Genomic DNA, 24,254 nt, shown 5'->3' with positions numbered 1-24,254 from the left:
AGGACAGAGAGAAGGAGGGGAGGGAGGGAGAAGCACACATGGAGAACCAGGGGAGAGCAGAAGAGCAGGAGGGCATGTGAGGATCAGACAGCAGGTCTCCATCAGGGAACACCAGCGCTGCTAGCAACAGCTGAGCCCAGAGCAGCACCAGACCTGCTGGCAGGAGAGGCTGGAGCAGCATTTGTGAGTGGATGCCAGTCCATCAGCTTCCTTTGAGCCCTCATCTCCTCACCCCATCCTGCTCCCTTGCCTTTCCAGGGGTCCAAGTCTGGTATCACCCTGTCTCCAGGCAGAGGCCAGGACTGTGAGCTCAAAAGGGCCACAGTGGGCAGGAGCACAGCATTGGCATGGCAGCTGCTCCAGCACAGGGAGAAGCAGTGAGGTAAAGTGGTGACAGGACACTGGCTGGAGCCAGTCCAAGCCCTGGTGTTCCTCTATCCCCACAGGACTCGGTACGTGCCACGTGCTACCAGTCTGGGTCCCCCTCACTGAGACACTGTCACCCCAGCAGGACTTACTTGTCCAAGGCAGATCCCTGGCTCTGGGTGCTCGTGAGACGGGAGAAGACGTTGCGGTCGTTGCGGGGCCGGGTGGGTGGGGATGAGGGTGGTGTGAAGCCAATGTCTGCAGGCCTGAGCCAAAAGGATCAGAGGGACACATGACTTGGGAACGGCTCGCCTGGCACCGGACTGGCACATCAGGGCCCAGAAAGAATCCTTGCACACTGCTCTGGCCACACAGCCTCCCCTGCCCGTGTCACCATTCCTCTCCCAAGCTCACCTGGCAGGTTGTCCACGGTCATAGGATTTCCTCCTGGTCAGGGGTGAAGTGTCCGAGCCCCGGGACTGCCTGGGACTGGAGCAAGTGAACAAAGCAGAGTGGGTGCCTGCCCCTGCACTAGGATCCCTCCACAGTGAACACCTGCGTCCTCCCCCAGAAGAGCAAACCAGAGATTGGGCTGGAGTGACAATCTCCAGGCTGCCCATGAGTGCAGAGGCTTTTGGCAACCCAAAGCATCTTCAAAAAGGCTGATAACCCAAAGCAGGGAGTTGGGGACCCGCATAGCCCCCTTCTTTCCCTGCTCTTCAAGTATCCTCCTCCCCATCTGCAAAGGATGCCAATACACTCCTACACACTCTCCAAGCCCCGCTGAAGAAATTCACCACTGCATGCTGTAGGTATGCAGGATTGGGCTCCCCTTCACCCCTCTGCACCTCTGTAGGCCAGGCACAGCCTCCCCCAGGCCTCCAGGAGCCTCCCAGTGCCCCAAGCTCACAAGGTGCTTCCTCGCGTGGGCAGGCTGATGGTGCGTGACACCTTCTCCTTGTAATAGGGGTCTCGGATGGAGAAGCCAATCCTGTCCTCTTTGATCTCCATGAGGGATGCCAAGGACTTGGTGATGTTCTTGGTGGAGACGTCCAGCGTGGGTCCCAGACACTCAGCTGACACTGCCTTCATCTGCCCCGAAAGCTTGGGTTCTCCCTAGAGCAGGGCAGAGGGCTCAGGCAGCATGGGGGCTGTGGGAGCAGCCAGGGCTGTGGGTTGGAAGATTTTGTGCTCTCTGGCCACAAACCAGCTCCCCCACGTCCCACTGGGATGCCCACCACAGCCAGCTCTCCATGCAAACATGAGCAGAACAATGGCTGCTTCCCTCTACCTCTGCCCTGCCTGAGGACATCCTCGGTGCCACTCACATTTGGGAGGTACTGCCTGGTGTGCTGGGGGGTTCCCAAGTCTCTGGTGCTTCAGGACAGGACTGCTGTACCAGGAGACCTTGGTTCTGCCCATCCAGAGAGCAGCCATACTGCCTTATGCTAAGCCTGGTTCCCCAAGGTCCAGACTGCACTGCAGAGTCCTGAAGCATCCCTGAATATCCCTCCTCCCAGTCTCTGTGACCAGCCCACACAAAAAGGCCAACTAACCTTGAACTTGAAGTCGTCTTGGCTTGCTGAGCCCTTCATAGTGAAAGATTGGGAGATGCTGCAAGGAAAAAGGAGCAAAGATGGATCTTCAGTGCCAAACTCTCTTCAGAAAGCTGGTGCCACTAATTCACTAGACTCCTTGGGTCCCCCTCTGCTCCCCAGCACCCTTTCTCCAAGGAATGACCAAACCTTCACTCCCTGCTTATGTCCAAGAGACATCCTGCTCCCCCCACCAAGGGCTGGGCACCACAGAAAAGCTCAGGTGGGGCTTTGTTCATTCGTGCCCCTCTACAAGGTCCCATGAATGGCATCAGGCATTGTGTCCCAGCCAGCACCACCTCAGGCAGCGCCAGGCTGGCTGCTCACCTCCCATCTGAGGCCAGGCTGAACTCTGAAACTTCCTCGTCCGTGCTGGTGTAGCCGTTCTCTGTGAGAGGGAGACACTGCATCAGCAGAGGGGACCCCACTGTCACCAGCCCCATCCAAACCCTGCAGCAGAGGGGGCGGCCCAGAAAGGTGTGGGGGGTGACCTTGTCCCTGCTGTCCATGGGCACATGCTCCCACCCAACACAGCCCTTGGGGCAGGGTCCCAGCCACAGCACCTCCAGGTTCTTTTGGGCACGGCACCCACCCCACAGGCAGCACACCTGGCCTGAAGATGCACCTGCCTCAGGCCCCACCTTGCTGGACGTTGTGGATCAGTGCCTGCAGCTCGGGGTGGGACTCAGCCTTCTCCCTCAGGGCGTCCAGCAGGGCGTGGTTCTGTGAGGAGTTGGCCACGTCTGTCTGCCGCAGGCGCCCCTCCAGCAGCCGGATCTGGGCCTCCTTCTGGGCCACCTGCAGCCCCTAGGGAAGAAATTCTGGCAGTCAGGCAGGTGCCACCAGGTCCCCACCCTGGCGACCAGAAAGAAACCCTGTCACACCTCCACAGCCCAGCCCGGCCCCACACCTTGTCGATGGAGGCTTTCAGGAAATTGTCCAGCAGCAGCCGGGCCTCGGCCAGGGAGCAGGAGCTGATCACCACCGAGGTGTCTGTGGAGTCCAGCTCCTCCTGAAACGTGCAGAGACAAGTGCTGGATGCAGCAGGGTACCTTTGCTGCTGGATGTGGGACAGCTGGAAGGGCCTCCATGGCAGGCACTCCCATCACCCTGCAAGCACTGCCCAGTCCAACCCTCACCCTCCCCAGTCTGCCCAGTGGCTGCTGGAGAGATCTGGCCATGGGACTGTCCAGCATGAAGGGCTCATGCACTGCTACAGAAATTCTGGTTCCAACACAAAACTAGACACTGAACTGACACCAGGCTCACCCAAATCCACAACCCAAAGCCTAGTGTGAATTAACAGCAGCCCTTCTTCCCTGCTAATCAAGGTGACAGCTGGGGACAAGCCAGGGACAGCACACAGCCTCCATTTCAGGCTGCAGGCATTGAGGTGAGTTGGGAGCTGCCCAGTGGCATGCCCAGTATCACAACTGGACACAAAACCTACACAGTTTCTGCTGGGAAAAAGCCAGTCCTCCTGGGATGTTTCCAGTGCAAGAAGCAACCATGGTGACAGGTGACCACCAGCCCCATGGGCAAACGGGGGCAACAGCTTCCCTACAATTCCAGGGCAGCAGGACACCAGCAGCCCGTCCATGGACATGCAAGGACCTGCCAGAACTCCTCTCTGTAATTAATCACCTAATGAGAAGTGACTGTGTGCATGAAGCCCTGCCAAGAGTGACACTCAGAGGACTCTGGGTCCTCTGACCAGAGCCCAGCCCCAGCTGGCTGTGCCCAAGGAAGCTCTTTCCACAGAGGAAGGTTCCCACTTTCTCCCTGCCGGCCAGATCCAGTCCTACTGCCCACCTTGGTCTCCTCAATCTGCATGATGGTGGCCTGGCAGTCTGAAATGCTGTCATTGATGTAGTCAATGTTGGCCCCCAACACCTCAATCTCCTCGTTCAGCTCTTGCAGACCCTTCTGCTCCTTGGGGTTCTCGGCCTGCAGCTTTGCCCGCTTGCCCAGCAACGCCTCCTGCAGCAGTGACAGCTCCTCACGTTTCTGGGGGAAAAGGGAAGGGGGATTAGCAGTGTCCACATGACCACCTCTCTGTCCTGCACCCGCCACCCAGCCCTCTCTGTCCCCAGTGCCACAGCCACCTTGATGAGCCTCTCCATGTCTGCCTCTAGGTTGACAATGGTCATTCTCTGCATGACAATGTCAAAGATGCGCCGCTCCAGTGACTGCCACTTGAGGCGGGCAGCTTTGCTGAAGGTCTGGCTCGTCCCCTTCTTGGGGAACTTCTTCCTACAGCCAAAGGGAAGAAGAAGCATATGGGCAGATGGCCACAGCGTGCTGGAGAGCTAGGCTTGCCCCAGGAAGATGTCTGGGATCTGGCTGGCCAGAAACAGAGGATGCATCTGTGTTGTTTCTGCATTGCCCAACTCTTCCATTTCCTCCTAGCAAAGCAGGACAAGAGATGAGTCCAGCAGGGTTTGTGCCACAGCATTTAATCCTCATGGAAGGCCAGCTTTGGGCTCAAGCACAGATGACAGTCACACTCTGCCAGCACAGCTCATCACAGCATCACTGATTTAACATGGGTCGAATGGACACTAAGAAGCCACCCTTCAACCTCTGCCACCAGCCCAAAGCCAGGCAGGGGTGTCCCTGGGATGTCCCACCCCCTACCACCCAGCCCGTGACCTGACCTGGCAGGCCGAGCCCCATTAATGGGGGACGAGGGGTCTCCCAGGAAGTTGTTGATTTTCCTGTTCCACTGGCGCACGATGCTGGAGACGGAGCGAGCGCCGGACTCGGGCTCGGAGGAGGTGGTGCTGGCCGAGACCTCAGCGCCCGAGTCCAGCATGGCCGGCTTCTGGCCCGCCCTGCCTGCCACCCGGTCTGACATGGGCTTGGCCAGGCGGCGCAGTGCTGACACCTGCCCGCAGGAAGGACACAGGTGTCAGCTGGGCAGCCCCACCCAGCCCAAACCCATCGGCATCACCCCCAGGCGTGAGAGTGGCAGCTCTATAGACCAAAGCCCAGGGACATTTGTGCCTCGTGGGATTCCCTCTCCTCCCTCATAGCCCACCCCTGCTGATGCCTTAAGTTTTAGCTTTCATGTTTCTCAGATTCTGTGCTGCCCAGGGGTGTAGCTCTGAGCCTCATATTAAGTGCGAGTAAGCTCTTTTCACAGAGTAGGCAGACAAAACAAATCCTTCTCCTGCTGAAGACCGAGGACAACTTTCAGACCCAAAAGCACAAACAGTGGTGGAAACAAGAAGGGAGAAACAAGAAGGATGGGACCTCGTGGCCTGGAGATGTGGTTGGACAATTAAACCCCAGTATGCAAATGGACCAAAACTTAGAAAAGTGTGAGACCTTGTGACCGGTCATCCATTTTGTAACCATTCTAAGTCTATCTTAGGTGTAGCCCTGGCCAGGCTATTGTCCTGCCCAAGGTGTATCCTAGAGGCCTTTCAACAAATACTACTTTATTCTCTAGCTCTGTCCAGTCTCTCTTTCAGGTCAGCCTTCCCAAGGCATCAGTTTCTGGTGACTCTGGTTCTGCTGCTCTGGAACTCTGCTACTGCCTACAACCATTTCCCACCCAGCTCCTGCCCTCCCTTCCTTTTTGGGAAGCCCATTCCCAAAGCCAGCCCTATCTGAAGGATGGGAATTCTCTGAGTCAAGCACTGGGGCCCAGACCTCCATGGGAGCAGGGGGCTATGAGGAAATCCTCTTTTCTCACCTCCTGTGTTTTCCTCCGCAGCACAATTTCCTGCTGTCGCTTCTGAGATTCCAGAGCCCTGATCTGGAACTGCGTGAGTGAGAAAGAAAAAGACACCCTTGAGGTCCAGCCCACACAGCCCAGTGGTGGTCACAGCCCTTTGGCACAGTCTCACTCCTGATTCTAAAAAGGGCAGGCTCCCAGGCTTGAGCTGGCTCTGGTTACACGTTCCCCCCTCCCACAGCATCCCCCATAAGTATAACAGGAGCTGTGGGAAGCCTTTGGGAGCCATTCATCCAGCTGTGCTCTGCTAGGACTGTGTGGGCTCATCAGGCTTCACTCAGCTTCACGGACTCGAGGAATCTGTGAGCACCCGGAGTGCCAGAGCAGGACAAACAGCACCTCCCCTGCACGGGGCCACTGGCAGCATGTGGCCAGCCAGGCTCTCACCTCCTGCCGGCGCTGCTCCTTCTTGAGCTGGGCGATCTCCCGGTTCCTCTTGGTCTCCGCCAGCCGCCGCCGCTGCTGCTCCTCCCGCATCTGCTTCATCAGCGCCACCTGCAACGAGGGCAGAGTGTGCCACTGCCCCGGGGCACCCAGCACACCGCTGCTCTGCATTGCCACCAGAGGGGAAAACACTGCTCCAGGCTTGTCCAGGTGATTCCCCCCTGCCTGGCACATCCAGGTACCTTTGCCTTCTTCATCTCGGCCACTTCTGCCTGCAGCTTCCGCAGCTCCCGCTCGTAGCGGGACTGGTTCTTCAGCAGGCGGGCGTGCTCCTTCTGGGCTGCCTGGAGCTTCTGCAGGTCTCGGTTCATCTCCTTCAGCCTCTTCTCATAGTCTGCTTTGATCTTGTTGGCTTTCTCCTCTGTGTAGCACTCCATGGTGCCTAGTGGGTGGGGAGAGGGCTTGCAACGGCCATGTAGCCCAGGATCCTTCTGTACCCACATACCCTGCCTGAGGCACCAAGCACTGTGTCCCTCCCCGTCCCATCAGAGCCCCCCTCACTCTATTGTGTACTGGGGTCTGTCTGGGAATACCTGCTGGAAGAGCTCAGCACAGAGATACAGTGGCTGGCCTGAGCAGAGCTGCAGACTCAGACCCACAGCCACATAAAACAGTGACTCTGCCGTATTTAAGCCTGGAGATCAGCCACACCACTGGGTCTTTTGCCCCTCAGCCCCTCAGTTCCCCCAGGAGTCCCCACAGCTCATGAAGTGGTGCTCAAGGCTGGAAGAGACTTTGCCTCTCTAGCACCAGCAGGGTCCAGAGCTGTGCAGCTGACTGATAGTGCTCCCATGGCAAGACAAGCAGAGTCTCGGGGATGCCAGGGATTCAGGTAGAGGCAGGGGCATGACAAAGCTCTACCAGAGCGAGGGGTGGATACTTTGACTTAAGAGTTAGCTGAGACTGAGCTGGAACTGGGGTCTGAGGCTGCCAGAATGGGATCCCATGGGTGAGGCAGTTCTCACTGAGGTTTTGCAGGACCCGATCCCGTTCCAGCTGCGTGTCCCGAATCTTGTTCTGCAGCAGGATCAGCTTCTCCTCATACTGGTGCTTGAGGGTCTGCAAACGCCGCTGGCTGTTCTCCAGCTCATCAATCAGCTTCTGCTTGATCTCAATCTCACAGGTCAGATCCGCCAGGTCGGCCTGGAAATTCACGGCTGGAGGCAGAGGAGGAAGTCAGGCTGGGAGGCATGGGGAGCATCACTTCCATGATGCCCCACTGAGTCAAAACACATGGAGAAGGCAGAGGAGCTGATGGGAACCCACACTGCTGGGAAGCAGCAGCACCCCAAAAAGCACTGCAGCAGCCCTGGGGCTCTTCCAAGTCCCGCAGAGCAGACATGGTTGGGGTGTTCTGGTGAACTCTGCCTCACCAAGAGCAGAGCTCATTGCCAGCAAGTGCCCCTCCATGCCCATGGCTGCACACAGAACTCCACTTTACCCTTCTCCTCTGCATCCGATTCCGAGTCCACCAGGCTCTCTTCACTGCCCGAGTCCTCATCTTCATCCTCGCGCCCATCCTCTTCCTCACAGCCACTCTCATCCTGTTCTTCCTCCTCCTAAGAGATGAGTGCCTAATCTCAGCCAGCAGGATGGTCTGTCCTTCTCCCCACAGCTTTGCCCTCCTCCAAACCTGAGCTCACCCTACAGCAATGGGCCACAGCCTCCCAAGTGGGACTCAGCCTCCCACACAGGATGCCCAGGGGCTTCTGGACCCCCAGCACACACTGTTGAGAGGAACAGCAATTTGACCCATCCATTCTTGCATCCATCCCTTCCCAGCTGAGCAGCCTGACCCTTCTTAATCTATGCTGATCAAAATCAAGCCCCCAAAAATGGACCCCTCATTCTGCTGAGGCTGACTGGGGATTATCCAGCTTCCCCCCAGCTCAGCATGGAGTCCTCAGCAAAACCACCCTTTCAGCCTGCTTCAGAGCCAGGCTGAGCTTGGTCCCTGTCCCATGAGGGGCAATTACAGTGCTCCACACCCAGACGCCCCTGCAGTGTGAGCACGATGTCCACTCACCTCTTCCACCTCGTTCTCATCCGTCTCCTCCCCATTGTCCTGCTGCATTTTCTGCCGCTTCTTAAACGCCTCCTTCTCCGGGCTGGGGGGAACAGAGTGGAGCTGGTGAGTCCCAGCATGAGAGAGGCCAGGAACAGGTTCTGCCGAGCCAATCCTCCCTCCTGCTTTTGGACTCTTTGGGGAAAACACCCTCTGAAATTACATGATGGGTGAGAAGGAGCCCAAGGGCAGGGCAGGGCTGGGAGGGGAACCCAGGCGGGCGGGCTCTGGCTGCAGCAGAGATCAGGGAGGCAGGATACCCGACCCCAGAGGGACAGACACAGCAGCTCCCTTCACCTCTTCCTCTGCTGCCGCCGCTCCTTCTTTTTGAGGCGCTCCAGGTCCTGCTTGGCCCTGCGGAGGACGTCGGAGGCCTCGGTGTCCAGCGGCGCCGCGGGGCTGCAGAGGCCGGCGCCCGGCGAGGAGCCCAGCGCGAACGGCGCCCGCGCAGCGGCGCGAGACAGGCTGCGGCGCAGGGACTCGTTCATGGACTCGCTCTCCAGGAGCTTGGTCCTAGGGAGAGGAAACGGGGCACGGTCCAAAGGGGGCCATCTCACTGGCCCGACACGGGGGATCTTGCCTGGGTTTAGAATAACAGAAGGGTTTGAGGCTGGAAGGGATCTTTAAGTTCATCTCGTTCCACATTCCTGCCATGGGCAGGGACATCTTCCGCTAGACCAGATTGCTCCAAGCTCCATACACTTGCAGATATGGGATAACCACAGCTGCTTTGGGCAAACTGTGCCACTGCCTCACCTCCTTCACAAGGAAGAAATTTCTTCCTAACTTCTAATCGAGATCTCTCCACTTCTAGTTTAAAGCCATTTTTCCTTGTTCTATCACTACCTATCCATGTTAAAAATAAAATCCAGCATTCTCCCTCTTTCTTATAAGCCTCCCTTAGGCAATAGAAGGGGCTCTAAAGTCCCCCCCAGAATCTTCTACAGAGTGAACATGATGTGCTTGGATGGTGTGAGCCAGGGAGAGTTTTCTGACCCATTCCCACTACTAATAGGTCAGAAAACCACAGTGCTGCCAGACAGGGTACCAGAATCGATAAAGAGACTGGGCTGGACCCACCTTTGGAAGGCAGCAGTCCCTGGAAGACCCCAGGCATTTCAAACAGGACCTCCCCCTCCATCAATGTCCACACCAAGGACAACAACAGCCAAAGCACTGCTTGGCACCAACACTGGGCCTCCTTCAACCCTGTGTAGCAGCAGTGCCACCAGCTGCTGTTCCACAAGGCTTCCAGTTCACCCCAGTGATGCTGGAGGCACTGAGCTGTGTGAGCCACCCAGACCCTGGCCCTAGGACCCCAGTGCTTCCCCAGCTGTGTGCCACTCACCTCAGCTCCTCAATCTCGCGGATGTAGTTCTGGATGAGGGTGCCGATGGCTTCGTTACCGTCACCTGCAGAGCAGAGGCACCGGTGGAGAGAGGCAGACACTGGCTGTATCTCAGCCCCCAGCCCAGCTGCTGCCCCACCATGCCAACCACCAGCCCAGCCTCACCTGCTTTGGCCAGCATCAGGTTGGCCTCCTGGCTCATGAGGTAGGTGACCCTGCTGTTGATGGCATCGATGGCCTCCTGCATGGCCTTCACCCGCATGCGCAGGGCGCTGTTCTCCTTCTGCAGCATGGCGTTCTCACGGAACAGGTCACTGTAGCCCTCGGCGCCATCCTCCCCGATCACCCGCTTGCCCTGTGGCACAGGAGGGAACCCCTGAGTGCAGGGCAAGCTGGGACATGGAGGGCCACCGCTGCACCCCCGGGGGCAACCCCAGACATGAGAGCAGGGACAAACCTAAGGAGCAGGAAGTCTGAGCTGAACGTGCAGAGAGATGCTTCAGGGATTCTCCCTGCCTTACTACCCCCAAAACCTGGCCAAGGTCCTGCCTTGCTGAGACCCTGTTTCTTAAGCCTCCTGACTCCTCCTAGCAGTTACCCCGATCCATAGGGGCAGGGGATGGGAGGCAGGAGGGTCTGTCCCACTAACCCTGCCCCAATTCAAACACAAGGAGGGAGCTTTCAGCATCTGTCTCCACCTCCTCACCAGGGTCACTCCATCAGCTGGGTTTGCCTTTGGTGAAGTTCATTTTCCTCACAGCAGCTTTGTGTGGTGCTGTGTTTGGGATCTGTGCTGGAAACAGCACTGATCCCACAGGGATCATTTAGCTCCTGCTGAGTCAGGAGCTGTTCTGCCCCTCACCCTGACCCACCAGCATTGAGCTAGGGGTGCACAAGGAGCTGGGGGGACACATCCAGGACAGCTGTTCCCCACTCACCACAGGGATATCCCAAACCATGTGATGTCATGCTCAGCATATAAAGCTGGGGGAAGGAAGAAGAAACAGGAAATGCCTGGAGTGTTGTCCCAAGTGACTGTTACACTTGACAGAGCCCTGCTGGGCTGGGGATGGCTGAACACCTCCCTGTGATGGGACACTGGGAGTGAGCCCCTTGGTTTGCTTTACTTCTTAAACTGTATCTAAACCAAGGAGTTTTCTCAGTTACTCTTCCAATTCTCTCCCCCATCCCACTGGGGGGCAGTGAACAACTGACTGCACGTGGTTCCCTGGCTGGCCAGGGTCACAGCAGGACACAGTGGGACACTCACTGCCTTGTACTCCATCAGCTCCATCTGCAGGCGGGCGATCTCTGCCCGCAGGGCGCTGATCTGCTGGCTCGTCTTGTCCTGGTTCACCACCACCTTGTTCTTGATGTTGCGAGCCCGGTTGGCGTATTTGAGAGTGTTCAGGGTCTCCATGAAATCCCGGTCAGAGGGGCTCACACAGGCAATCATGATGGTTTGGCTTCGGGATGCAAGGGCAGGGTGAGAGACAATCCCTGCACAGTTCAGCAGCCCAGCAGGTGGAAACCCAGGACTTGGCACAGACCACGTGCCCCCAGACACCCATCCTGGACAGAAGCCCATCCTGGGCCCTTCTGGGTTTTAAAACAAGGTGTGAACTGGGTTCATCCCTCCCAGAGGCCAGAGCACCCACGAGACCCCTCAAACATCACACAGCACCAAGCAAAGGCAGCCCTTCCTCAATGCCTCTCTTTGGAGAAGAGGCAGGGAATTCAATCCCATGCTGGGCACCTTCACTTGCCAAGACCCAGACTTGTGAGGACTCAGGAAGGTTTTGCACCAGCTCATTCTGCAAAGCTGCTAATTGAACCTGAGGCTGATGAGGAGCCACAGTCTTTACAAATGGCGAAGACCTGGCCTGCCTGGAAGAAGGCATCTCTTTCTCACCAGAGAGCCACTGGAGCCCTGAGATAGCTCCTACAAAGCTCCAGAGCCCCCTGAGGCCCATCTGCAGGAGGACAGCCCCACAGCCCTCACCCCAAGCTCAGCCCCCACTTGGCACCCTGTTACCTGTTGCCCCCGAGGGAATCCTGCAGCAGGCGGGTGAGCTTGGAGTCACGGTAGGGCACGTGCACGACCTTCTTGCTCTGGTCTCCAAGAGCACTGATGACATTCCCCAGGGCCAGCTACCAACACAAAGGGAAGCCCCCCCACGTTCAGCTTTGGCTGAGGATACAGCTGCCACGTAGCCACTGCACCAGGCCTGGGGCATGCACTGCAGCACAGCTTTGGGTTGCACAAGAGGCAGGCATGGGGCTTCCCTTAGCCTGGGCTGTGCCTCTCTCCCATGCTACATTGAGAAGCACCAAGCTCCAGAGTGGGTTATTTAGCTCTGATTAGCAGATCTCACCCTTTTGGGACCTGCACCCCTCCCCACAGCACAAGTCTCCTTTGGCAGCAGAGCTGTGCTCTCACCACTGGCACTGTGCGTGTTCTTGTCATCAGGCACTGGCAGCACAAACCCCAGCCAAGACAGCAGAACCCAAATATCTCAGGATAGCTCCAAGCAAGACCCAGAAGTGTCACAGGCCTCCCTTGGCAGTCTCTGCCTTGCCACTCCCCCTGCCCAGCAGCCAGCCCATTGCTGTACCAGCCCACAGTTGATGGAGATCCCTTCCTTCGCTCTCTCGCCAGTGGCACCCGTCCGCTTCAGGCGCTCTGAGCCAGCCAGGTCCACAAAGTGAAACTTGGCTGTCAACGTCTCGTACTCAGCAGCGGGTTGGGATCCATCCAGAAGGCTGCTCACCTCCTCATTCACCTGCAGCCAGGGACACAGGAGGGGTCACCACCCCAGGCTGGAGCAGGCAGAGGCTCCCTTGCCTTCACTCAGACACCAGCGAGAGTGTGGGCATTCATTCTCCATGTCCAGCCCCTCAGAGATGGGGACAGGATCCCAGGAGCAGCTTGCTCTGAGCCATCCTGCCTTGGATCAGCTCACCCTCAGCTCCCATTAAATCCTAATGCTGGCTATGACTGGAAAGAAGACAGAAAAATCCCTGCTTCTCTTTGCCAGACTTCAAACCCTCTCCCCTTCCCAACAGAACTTCATGCATCACCTGGGTCTGGAACCCAGGAACAGCCTGGCCATGAGGCAGGACCACATCTCACCAGCTCTGGGCGGGCACACACTCGTGTCTGGCACAGGTGAATGGTGAAGATGGCATGGGACCGGGAGCTCTGCACGTTCATCTGGGTGCTGGCGGTGGTGCGGGAAAGGGCTCCTTGTTTTAGGCACTGGATCAGCTACAACGACACCAGGCAGGCAAGAAAACCTTAAAGCACCCTTCTAGGGAGTCAGGACAGGCCCTGTGCAGCTCAGTGGACATACTGACCTTTTCCAGAACACCCCCAGGACTGCACTCTAATCCTGGGGGAGATCTCCCCCCTCCAGGCTGTCCCCATGTAGCACATCGCTGGCCAACAGCACCCAGCTGCCACCCCTGTTCTGTGTGTGCCCCATCCTGCACCCACCTCATCCTGGGAGCTGATGAGGCGTGATGTGACCCCCGTGGTGTAGATGCTCCCACTGGCATCCTCGTGGATTTTGATGTTGGATTTGCGGTGGCGTGAGTCGGGGTCGCGGGTGCTGTCGAACAGGTCCAGGATCTCCTCGTTGTAGAGCTGAGTGGGGCAGCAGTGGGCACAGTGGGGTGAGCAGAAGAAGCATGAGGCTGCCCAAGCCTGGCACTGCAGGAGTGGCAGGAGCTGCCCTCTGTCACCCTGCTGCCTCTCCCCCATAGCTGTGTGTGCTCACACGTGTCTGCAGGCTGAGCAGGGCAGCTGGGGTGTGTGCATGTGCAGGAGAGGAGGCACAGGCATGTGCAGGCAGAGAGATGATGCACAGAATCAGGGAATCCTAAGAGAATCAAGGCCAACCATTTATCCCAGCACTGCCATGTTCACCACTAAACCATGTCCCCAAATGCACAGCCACACATCCTCTGACCACTCCAGGGATGGTGACTCTACTGCTGCCCTGGGCGGCCTGCACCAATGCCAAACCACAACTTCAGGGAAGAAATTTTTCCTAATATCCAATCTAAACCTCAACTGGCATAACTTGAGGCTGTTTCCTCTTGTCCTGTTCTTGTCCCTGGGAGCAGAGCTTGACCCCCATCTGGTCCCACCCTCCTGTCAGGAAGTTGTAGAAAGAAAGGAGCTCCCCCTGAGTCTCCTCTTCTCCAGGCTGAGCCCTTCAGTTCCCTCAGCCACTCCTCATCAGACTGGTGCTCCAGAACTTGCCATGCAAAGCTCTGAGCTGCAGTCTGGGTTGATTTCTGCTGCTCAAACCTCTCCAGTTCCTGGTGCACACAAGCAGCTCCACTGAGCAGATGCCCAAGAGATACACACCCCCCTGACCTTCCTGGCTCATCTGGCCACAGGAGCCAGTGAAAACCCACCATCAACACAGCTCAAGGTCATCTCTGTCAGGTGGAAAGGGGATAAGGGGGAACCAGGGAGTGCTGAACAAGCAGGAAAACCCTGCTGCCCCAGAGCTGACTCCATCCATATCTTAACTCTGCATTGTTCCCTCTCAGCCTGGGGTGGAGGGACAACCCTGCCCATCCATCCCCCTGCTACCACCATTCACTGTCACCTCTTGCACCCACATCCCAGTGCAGAGTGCTGGGTCACCCAAGGATTGCAGGTTCTTGGCCAGAGGGGATCAGGCTAATCCACCCCTGGCTGCCCCTGGTGCCACCAGGCTCCTCAAAGGTTTAAACCTGCTCCCAGAGCCTGCTCTGGGAGCAAAGTCACAAGACAGGGATCAGCCAGAACAAGTCCTGTGCCCCTGCCAGGGCAGCAGGGTTGGTGACCAGTGCCTGATGTGACCATATGCTGCTTTAGCCAGGCAGGACTTCAGGACAGGCAGGAAATTGTCCCCATTTCCATCCCAGCACAAAGGATCCCTAAAGAGAAGCTCCACAAACTGAGCACAACTGGGCAGGCAACCAGGAGCTTGGATAGGCCAAGTGATGGGAATGGGACGACACAAGAGCACCGCAGGAGCTAAAGGGACTCTGCAGATGGAGACATAAGTGGGAAGGATTTCCCCACCAAGGGGGTGACTTTGGGCCCTCTCCAAGCCATCAGCATCTGAAGACACCCAGATGTGATGGCCAACAAAGCCACGCCGGGGCAAGATCACAGCACAGGGCTCCTCCCTGCCCATCTCCTCTGGGTGCATCCCAGGTCACATCAACCAGATGAAGCTTCCCTGGGAGCTCAGCTTTGCTCAACACCACCCTGTGCTTTCTCACTGGGCCTCAAAACAGTTCCCACTTGCACCTCTTTGTGGTTTCAGCCCAGGAACAACCCCCAGGAAAAAAACACTGCCAACACACGAGGTCCATGGGCTTCCCAGGACAAACTTCTCCAGGGAATGAAGCAGCTGATAGAAGAGGCTTTTGAATAGGAGAAGCTAGGACAGAGACAGGAGAAGATGCACTCTCAAGGTCAGAGATGCAACAAAGGACATGGAGAATTGCACAGTCCTTCCTCAGCTCCCTCCCAAAGAGTGGCACTTTCTCTCCTGTTTCACTGGGAACTCTGGTCCAAGGCAGCAGGCTATCCCTGACTCAAACAGGGGTACCACAGCCCAGAGCCCTGAGCTGCAGGGCTGGATCCCCAGGGGACCAAGCCATAAGACCCTTCCCCATGGTGGGAGTTCCCTCCACCCAGTTTGTAGCCATCATGAGGTCAACAACATGTAGGTGCTTCGAGTCCCCTCTGCACCAGCACACATCCCCAGTGCCATGCTGGTCACAGGGCCCAGCTCTGTCAGGAGCCAGTCAGGACACAGAGACCTCAAGGAGCCCAAGGCAGCGGAGGGGAGCAAGGACAGGGCAGGGCCATGGTGTCCCTCATGGTGTCCCCCATGGTGTCCCTCAGAGCTGCCAGCACCCACCTCCAGGAACTGGGCGCTGACTTTGAACTCGGGCGCTGCCACCCCCCGGCTCTGGGCCGCCCGCTTGCGCTCCTCGATGCCGCTGAAGAGGTGGGTGATGGCCCGTGGGATGATGCCCTGCTCCTCCTCTGAGATGCTCATGTCGAAGCCAGTGCCCATGGTGTAGGTCTTCCCCGCTCCAGTCTGTGCAGAGACAGGCATGAGGAGCCCTCCCAGGCTCAGCTCTGCCCAGTGCACCCCATAATTTCCCCCTGCTACTTTAGAATCCCCTAACAGCACTGTGACCCCCAGCAACACATCAGCTCCCAGCCCTGCCACCCCCTCCTCCCACCCAAGGCCACCTCTGTCCCCAGCCCTCACCCAACCAGGGACAACTCTGTTCTCTCCATACTCAGGATCTCACACACCCTGCCTCAAGCTCTGCAGGAGCCCTCCCAGTGTCCCCAGTGCTGCGGGAGGCAGAGCCTGTACCTGCCCATAGGCCAGCACGGTGGCATTGTAGCCCTCGAAGCAGCCCTCGATGAGCTTCCCCATGCACGTCGTGTAGATCCGCTCCTGCCACGTGTCCAGGTCAAAGACAAAGTCGTAGGTGAAGGCCTTGTCCTTCCCCAGCAGCACCTGGGGCTCGCCAGGTGTCACCGAGGTACAGATGTGACATCCCTCTATCTTCTCCTTGGGCAGCTGTGGACGGATCCTGTGGGAAGAGATGCAAGTTGAGGGCAGCTCAATCTTAGGGGACACCAGTCCTGTCCTGAGGATGCAAGCACATCCCATCCTGTGATCCATGTCCTAGAGTGTGTCTAGTCCAGCACAGCCAGAGGGAAAAGACTGCTTCCCACTGCTTTGCACCAGTGCAGCCTCACCTTGAGTGCTGCGTGCAGTTTTGGGCACCATAGTGTAAGAAGGACATAAAAGTATTAGGAGTGTCCAAAGCAGACACATAAAAATGGTGAAGGGCCTTGGGGAACCATATGAGAAGTGACCTCAAGGTCACTTGGCTTGTTCAGATTGGACAAAAGCAGCCTGAGGTCAGACCTAACCGAGGTCTGCAGCTTCCCCACAAGCAGCAGCTCTGATCTCTGCTCTCTGTGACCAATGACAGGACCCAATGTAACAGCTGGAGCTGTGCCAGAGCAGGGTTAGGTTGGATATTAGAAAAAGGTTCTTCCCCCAGAGGATGCCGGGCACTGCCCAGGCTCCCCAGGGCATGGTCCCGGCCCCAAGGCTGCCAGGGCTCCAGGAGTGTTTGGACAACACTCCCAGGCACACAGTGGGATTGCTGGGGTGTCCTGCACAGGACCAGGAGTTGGAGTCAGTGAACCTTGTGGGTCCCTTCCAGCTCAGGACATTCTACAACCCCTGCTGGAAACGTGGCTCATGCAGGCAGGGGACGGGCAGCACCTCTGCCTGTAGCACAGAGCATACAGGGCAGGGGATGCTCCAGCTCCTGCAGCCAGCCATAACCCTGACCTGTTTGTAGCTGAGAATAGTGATTGACACATCCCAGAAATACCACCAGACACCTCCACGAATGAGGTGACAGGCAGGGCTGGGCACAGAGCCGGTGCCAACACACAGCCTGCCCCTAGAACTCCCCCTGGAGCACACCCAGGCCAGGCAGCCCTCACACTTGGCTCATTGACCCCGATGGCCCTGGCAGGGCTGGGCACACACAGGGCCATGGCACCCAAGCAGCCCCAGCAGGGTCTGGGGCAGAGGCAGGCCACAGCACGGCCCCGCTCGCTCCCGACACAGACACATCAAACCACAGCTACAAAGGCTGGAAATGCAAAATGCAAAACCACGACAAGACAGCCCTCACCGTTTGAAGCAAAGCACCACCCAGCCCCAAAGCTGTCCCCAGCCTGGGACTCGACCATGGGACCAGGACAGGCGAGGCTGTGCTGGCTCCTGGCTTGGGCAGAGTGTGACCCACCCATCACATCCCACCCACTGCACTCGATCCCTGCCTGAGAAACGTGGGAGCAGAGTGGCTGGACCTGCAGAGAGACACTGCTCCTCTGCAGGGCTGCACAGCTCCGGCTGTGGTGGATGCACCGGCTGCAGGAAGCTGGGGGCTCCCAGGGGACTCATGGAGAAAGGAGTTTGGAGCCAAGCGCCATGCAAATAGCTCTCATTAGTGCTAATCACTGCACAGCTCCCGTCCCCGGGTGCTCCATAAACACAGCTATTAATTCCTTCAAACCACATCCCTGGCAAGGCACGAGACCTGAGCAGCCGCTGTGTGAATAGGGACTCAGAATCAGGGAATCTCCTGAGCTGGAAGGGACCCACCAGGATCATCCAGTCCAGCCCCTGGCCCTGCACAGACACCCCAACAATCCCACCCTGGGCATCCCTGGGAGTGGTGTCCAAACTCTCCTGGAGCTCTGCCAGCCTCGGGGCCGTGCCCATGCCCTGGGAGCACTCTCTGGGGAAGAACCTTTCCTCCCCTGGCACAGCTTCATGCATGAGGTCTGCTCCTCGTCCACCCACCCAGGAGCAGAGCCCAGCAGGGCCAAAGCCCTGGGCTGTGCTGGGGGGCACAGGGGGTGTCCCTGGCAGGGCAGGCAGTGCACGAGCACCCCTGCACCCCTCACCCCGTGCAGCAGACGCGTGGGAACTGCTCTGTGTCTCCACGGATATATTTAGCTCAGCAGCCACGATAAAAAGCAGCTTCTGATGTGCTCAGTCCCAGACTCATTCCTGTCGCCTTCCCAGGGTTCCACCCTGCTCCAGAAAAATTATCCCTGACTTTAATTACTTTTGGAGCAAGATGATGTGCTTCCCCTGTCCCCACCCTAGACATGAACAGCAACTGCAGCCCCAGGGAATGGGCAGAGGAACCAACTGGAGCCACAATACGTTTGGGAATTTATTTTCCCTCTCAGGAAAAACGAGAGCAGGTTTTCAGCAAAATATTTCTTTGTCTCTCCACTACACCCAGGAGGTTAAATACCTGCAAAGGGGGTTTGCAGCAGCATGAGCAGCAGCACTAGAGGGGTGTGCACACATGAATTTTCCACAGGGCATTTAGGAACCCACTTGGAGCCTGGCCATGCTGGGATGTTCCAGTGTCCATACACCAACATCTGCCCCACTCCCCAAACCTCACTGCCCAGCAAGCTCCAAGCACCCAAGAGACCCATCCCTCACCCTGGCTCTCCCAGCCAGGGGACCTGTGGGGTTGGGGAGGACCCATGTGCCAGTCCCCAGTGTGCTCCCCCATGCCATCTGTCCCATCTCCCCAGGGCAAGAGAGACATAGGAGATGAAGGAATCCTCCAGGAAGGTCCTGGTCCTCAGGGAGTTCCCAGGCATCACCCAGGGATGTCCCCAGGAGCTGCCACCAGCTGGTGAACAAATACTACAGACTCCACTGTGAGAGTGGGATAAGTGGAGTAAGAGGGCAAGGAGGGGCACCAGCTTCCAAAACTCATGTGGGAAAGCACAGAGACATCACAAAGCATCATGGGGGTCTTATGTAGCCACCAGGAGACATCTCAGAGGGTTTCTCTAGGCCAGTGCAGCTGCTCCTCCTGTTCCCCAGTCCAACTGCCCCAGCTCTCCTGACCAGAGTGTTGCACCCCTACCCTCTCAGGAATCCCACCAGACTGGGAACTGGGCAGTGTGAGACCCCAGATGGGTCAGGCAGGTGTTCACATGTAGTTCCAAGGCATCCCAGGCACCATGACACGTCCTCCAGACATAGAATCATGGAATTGTTTAGGTTGAAAACACCCTCTAAGATCACCAAGTCCAACCATTCCCCCAGCCCTGCCATGTTCACCACTAAACCATGTCCCCAAGTGCCACACCCACACATATTCTGAACACTCTCAGGGATGGTGACTCTACCACTGCCCTGGGAAACCTGTGCCTGACCACTTCATGAAGGAGGAAGTTTTTCCTAATATCCAACCTAAACCTCCCTAGGACGGCTCGAGGCCATTTCCTCTTGTCTTGTCACTTTACCTGGGAACAAAGCTCAACCCCCACCTGGCTCCACTCTCCTGTCAGGGATTTGTGGAGAGCCACAAGGTCCCCTCATGAGCCTCCTTTTCTCCAGGCTGATCCCCCCCCAGCTCCCTCAGCCACTCCTGGGGCTCCAGACCCTTCCCAGCTCCATTCCCTTCTCTGGACACACTCCAGCCCCTCAGTGTCCTTCTTGTGAGGGTTCCTCAGGACTGGAGGTGTCTCAGCAGTGCCCAGCTCAGAGGGATGGGCACTGCCCTGGTCTTATGGCTGGTACAAGCCAAGTGTCATTGGCCTTCTTGGCCACTTGGGCACAGCTGGACTCATGGTCAGCCACCAGTGACCAGCATCCTCCAGATCCTTTCCTGCCAGCAGCTGGAAAAGCCAAATGTGACAATCCCCTACAGTGCCAGCCCAGGCTCTCTCCTTGGCCCTGTTCTCAACCCCAACTGGTAACTGGGGAGGTCACAGTGTTTGCCATCCTCTGCCTGAGTTTCCCATGTTCTCCTACAGAGATGAGCAACTTTGCTGGCCATAAATTCACCCTCTGAGTGTGTTCGGGCACTCCTTGTCTCTACCACTACCAAAACAGATCCTGGCCACATGCTGTCTGTTCATAGGTCCAGAAGAACTGGCTGTGATGCTGTCAGGGTCAAACCTGTGAATGATGGAGGTGGTCCCTCACCTGCCAGCCAACCTAACCCACACCTGGTCATGAGCCAGTCCTGAGGACAGCCTGTGCCAACCAACGGGACCCACAGCAGAGCTAAACACATTGGGGTGCCTGGCCTACAGGACTGGGACACCCACCCAGAGCTCTTGCTGCCCTCCTGAGAGCCCACGACACAGGCTGCTGTGGTTATGTGACAGTCAGCAGCCTACCTGCCATGTGGCAGCCAAAATTACCCAGCAGCTCACCAGCAGGGTGCTGCCTTCCACCCTCCAGCTCGGCAGGAGTGACTCCAGCTCTCCCCGACAGTCTGTGCCCAGCCAGCCCCACACTGGCACTGGTGACCACCTCTGCCCAAAGCCAAGGACACAGCCTGTCCTGAGGCCAGCAGCTCGTTCAGGGTTCATTTCCTCCTCTCCATCTGAATACAGCAGCCTCAGCACAGGCAGCACCCCAGGAAGGAGAAAGGCAGCACGACCACACGAACCACCACCGCCCCTCAGCTCCCTGCAAAGGGACAGTGACAAGGAACAGAGAGCCAGGACAGAGCTGCACGGTCCCAGCCAAACTCCTGCCAAGGAAACCTTCCCAGGCAGCCAGGACAGCAGGCAGGAGGTGGATGGGTGAACACACAGAGGAGCAGGCAGGGTGCAGAACATCCCTCCCCAGCCGGCAGCTCCCGCTGGGGCGTCACAGCAGGAGCCTGATCCAGCATCAGCATCCAAAGCCACCAGCACGAGCCCGGCGTGCCAGGAGAGCCACAGCCACACGGGGACACGGGACACACACAAAGGGGAGCTCGGCTGGAGCGTCTCCATCGCTGCCCTTCCCATCCCTGCCGGGCTGGCAGGCGCTGAAAGCTCCGTCTCCATGGCGGAGCTGCCAGGGAGACCGAGCATCTGGGAAGAGGGCGGGGAGCGGGTCCTGCAACCCGAGGGGCAGGAGCTGAGGCACAGGAGCTCGGGCAGGCACAAAGGGTGAGCTGTTCTGCGCTGCTGCCCTATGCCAGGCCTGGGGGAGCGGAGGAGGGGCCGGGAGCCAAGTGCCAGGTGGGCACTGTGAGGCAGCTCCACAGGCAGGGTCAGCCCGGGGGTCCCTGATCCTGGCAGGCACAGCCTCCCAGGGAGCATCTCCCCATCCCAGCCTCTCAAGCCCTACAAGAGGCAAGGGGATGGGGTGGACTGGGCACAGCCAGTCAGGGCTGCACACACCACTGACACCACCCGAAGGGAGGCTGTCTCCTCGCACAGGAAGGCACAGCTTGGCTGACACGTGCTGTGTTCGTGTCCTCCTCACCCAACTGTCTCAGCTTCCTGTCTCCCAGCCCAGCACCACGGCAGCCCCAAGGGGCTCAGAGCATCCTCTGTCCCCCAGCACTTTGCCAAGCCATGGCAGCACGCTCCCACAGCTGGAGGGCACAGAGCCCCACCCCACCAAACTGCCTGTGGGCACAAACCAGCCCACACCGTCCTGCTGCACTCAGCTGCCCTGGTGCGGGGCAGAGGGACCCAGATCCATCACCCAGGATCACCCACGTCACACAGGGTCCCTGAGCACACACACCCTGCAACATTCCAACATTTCCCAGCCCTGTCAGGGAGCTGTAGGGCACCTGCTCACAGATTGGGCAGGGTCACAAAGAGCTCCTGTCCCTCCAAGACCTCTCTGCAAGCTGCCTGCAGACCCTACAAAGAGCTGTTCCTCTTCTCTCCCAAGGAGGCTGCCCAGCCAGGAAGGGCTGGCTGCCCAGGGAGTAGAGCCAGAGGGCTGAAGAGTGATGGGTGGAAGAGCTCCATGGGATTTTCCATCTCTGTGCCAGGCCCCAGACTCTCATAGCCACTACCTCTTGTCCACCTCGTCTGCAGAGGGGCAAAGCTGCCCACTGCAATGCTGCTGAGGCACTGCCCCTCACCCAAGCACAGGCATCAGCCACTGGCAGAGCTGGAGCTGGCAGACCCCAGCAGGGGCACAGCCCAGCCCGTGAGCCTGTCAGGACAGGTGGGTTGGGCAAGCCCAGGCAGCACCTGCCTCTTCTCCTCACACTGCCTGCACTCCTTCTGCTCCTGTCTCTGTTCCCACATCACCTGTGCTCACCACATCATCTGCATTCACCCCATTTCCCCTCCCCACATGGCCGTGCCTTCACCCCACTCCCATCCCCATACCCCTTGTGCTTGCCCTGCTCCCATCCCCACTCCTGCCATGGCCCCATCTCTGCTCCCTGTGTCACCAGCCCCTGGAGCACCAGCCCAGAGGCCAGGCCTGCACACAGCCCCCTGCCAGCCTCACTGTCCTCCCTGCTCCCCACCAGCTTCACTCTCCTCTGCCCCAAGCCTGCTGTCCATGCTTTGCTGCTGCCCTGTGATCCCACCAAGCAGCCCAGGCCAGCCAGGAGGAGCAGTTCTCACATCTCCAATGCTCTCCCAGGACATCTCATGGGTCAAGGGCAGCCCAGGCATCACAGACCCAGCAGGCCAGGTGGTAGGATCAGAACAGAGTGCTCCAGGTTTTCCCACATCTCCAGGCCAACCCCTCGAGCATGGACGGGGGTGGAGGGCTCCTCCCCAGGGCTCAGATCCCATAGGAGAATGTGCCCCCTTGCCTGGGAAAGGATCTCCCAGCTCCATTCTCCCTGAGCACGGGGACCTGGAAGAGGGCTGGCTGCCAAGGGCTTCCTCTCTGCACACAGGTTATATTGGACACAAACCAAGACAAAGTTCAGCATTTAATTACCGCGGCAGGGAAGTGGCTCAGCAATCAGAGACAATTGAATCGGGCTCCCCGGAGACTGCCAGGTCTGGTCAGCTAACAGTCCAATTAAGAGATATAGCCAGGCACCTCCAGCAGAAGCGAGCACAGCACAGAGCCCCCCAAGCCGCTGTGTCCCCATGAAACCCTGCCAAGGCCCTGGGTGCCACAGGCAGCACCACTGGATCAGCACTGGGCCAAGACAGAGCTCCTGAGCAGCCTGGGGACACCCCACAGAGCTGAGGTGCCCCAGAGACCCCCTGGCACAGCCCAAAGGGGAGACACGCCTCTACATCCATGCCCCAAGGAAACCCACCCCAGTACCACCCAGCCTGCTCCTCTGCGGGGCAAACCCTGCTGCCGTGCACCCCACAGCCCCCTGGGCTCCCCCTAATCCCAGCACTCCAGACTTTCCCAGGCTTAGGGAAACCTTGAAATCAGGCCGTGGCAGGCACCATGTGCTGCTCATTAGCTCTGGCAGGAGCACGAGGCTGTGAGCTGCACCATCTGCTCCGTGCTGGGACCGTGGCGGGGCAGGGATCAGGGATGTGCTGCCTGCACAGGCACCAGGGACACCCAGCCCGTGGCAGCAGCAGAGACCAGCAGGGTTCAGGGGATGCAGGGGACCCTGCTCTCCTCAGCCTAGAGGGGAGCAGGAGCCGACCCAGTTTGGGATCTCCACCTTCACCCCGTAAGTGACTGGCCCAAGGGGAACAGCACAAGGATGTCTGCAAACAACAGACCCACGACAGTCACCTGTTAACGGGTGCAGTGTCACAAAACCCCAGGTGGGGTGGGAAACACACGTGTGACAGCACACAGATGTGACACAGCCCCTAGCAGGGCCCCAACTCCCCTCCAGCCGTGCAGGAACAGCCCCAAAAACACTGGCTCAGCAGCAGTATTGGCAATTAATAGGGAGATTAATAGGGAGTTAGAGGAAACCATCATTCACCAACAGACCCTGGGCCTGACAGGCCATCAGCCTGTTCCTGTGAAGCACAGGACTCCCACAGGTCTGGTGGAGACAGATGGACACATTTCCCCACCCAACTCTGCACCCCAGAGGCTCCCATTTCCTCCCAGCTCAGTGAACCACATCCACAGGATCTCTCCCTTTCCCAGGTGTCCCTGTAAGGTCCCCATGTCCCACTTCCACCCCAGCACCACTGCAGCGTGCCCATACTGGAGACAAGGCTTCCCTAGAGCCCAGCGTGCTGGCAGCCTCCCAGGGCACTCCAATTGCCACTGGGGAAACAACCCGACCTTGGCAGAAGATCCTGCAGCCCCAGAGCCCACCAGGAGCACCAGAGGAAACTTGCCCGCAAGACACGTGGTACAAAAGAGGTCCTCTCCTCAAAATACAAAT

The 24,254-nt window shown here is 58.2% G+C and overlaps 1 protein-coding gene across 1 annotated transcript in view; it reads right to left on the bottom strand.

Annotated features, from left to right (window-relative positions):
- KIF21B (kinesin family member 21B) overlaps nucleotides 1-24,254 on the bottom strand; it is a 45,900-nt gene that overhangs the window by 15,697 nt on the left and 5,949 nt on the right. Inside the window, exons 2-27 of the mRNA XM_066335902.1 lie at nucleotides 15,965-16,187; nucleotides 15,494-15,676; nucleotides 13,057-13,206; nucleotides 12,694-12,828; nucleotides 12,176-12,343; nucleotides 11,596-11,711; nucleotides 10,831-11,026; nucleotides 9,726-9,915; nucleotides 9,561-9,624; nucleotides 8,510-8,725; nucleotides 8,174-8,255; nucleotides 7,589-7,706; nucleotides 7,113-7,304; nucleotides 6,330-6,529; nucleotides 6,091-6,198; nucleotides 5,662-5,730; nucleotides 4,619-4,848; nucleotides 4,067-4,214; nucleotides 3,774-3,968; nucleotides 2,872-2,973; nucleotides 2,603-2,768; nucleotides 2,289-2,349; nucleotides 1,923-1,980; nucleotides 1,277-1,482; nucleotides 781-855; nucleotides 519-632 (exon numbers count right to left, since the gene is read on the bottom strand). Coding sequence (XP_066191999.1) covers nucleotides 519-632; nucleotides 781-855; nucleotides 1,277-1,482; nucleotides 1,923-1,980; nucleotides 2,289-2,349; nucleotides 2,603-2,768; nucleotides 2,872-2,973; nucleotides 3,774-3,968; nucleotides 4,067-4,214; nucleotides 4,619-4,848; nucleotides 5,662-5,730; nucleotides 6,091-6,198; nucleotides 6,330-6,529; nucleotides 7,113-7,304; nucleotides 7,589-7,706; nucleotides 8,174-8,255; nucleotides 8,510-8,725; nucleotides 9,561-9,624; nucleotides 9,726-9,915; nucleotides 10,831-11,026; nucleotides 11,596-11,711; nucleotides 12,176-12,343; nucleotides 12,694-12,828; nucleotides 13,057-13,206; nucleotides 15,494-15,676; nucleotides 15,965-16,187 — 3,765 coding nt within the window. The remainder of the gene's footprint in view (nucleotides 1-518; nucleotides 633-780; nucleotides 856-1,276; nucleotides 1,483-1,922; nucleotides 1,981-2,288; nucleotides 2,350-2,602; nucleotides 2,769-2,871; nucleotides 2,974-3,773; nucleotides 3,969-4,066; nucleotides 4,215-4,618; nucleotides 4,849-5,661; nucleotides 5,731-6,090; nucleotides 6,199-6,329; nucleotides 6,530-7,112; nucleotides 7,305-7,588; nucleotides 7,707-8,173; nucleotides 8,256-8,509; nucleotides 8,726-9,560; nucleotides 9,625-9,725; nucleotides 9,916-10,830; nucleotides 11,027-11,595; nucleotides 11,712-12,175; nucleotides 12,344-12,693; nucleotides 12,829-13,056; nucleotides 13,207-15,493; nucleotides 15,677-15,964; nucleotides 16,188-24,254) is intronic.

Source organism: Sylvia atricapilla, chromosome 25 (assembly GCF_009819655.1).
Source record: "Sylvia atricapilla isolate bSylAtr1 chromosome 25, bSylAtr1.pri, whole genome shotgun sequence".
NCBI classification, from domain to species: domain Eukaryota; kingdom Metazoa; phylum Chordata; class Aves; order Passeriformes; family Sylviidae; genus Sylvia; species Sylvia atricapilla.
Note: the sequence above shows the minus strand (reverse complement) of the source record. Positions and strands in the feature narration are given on the sequence as shown.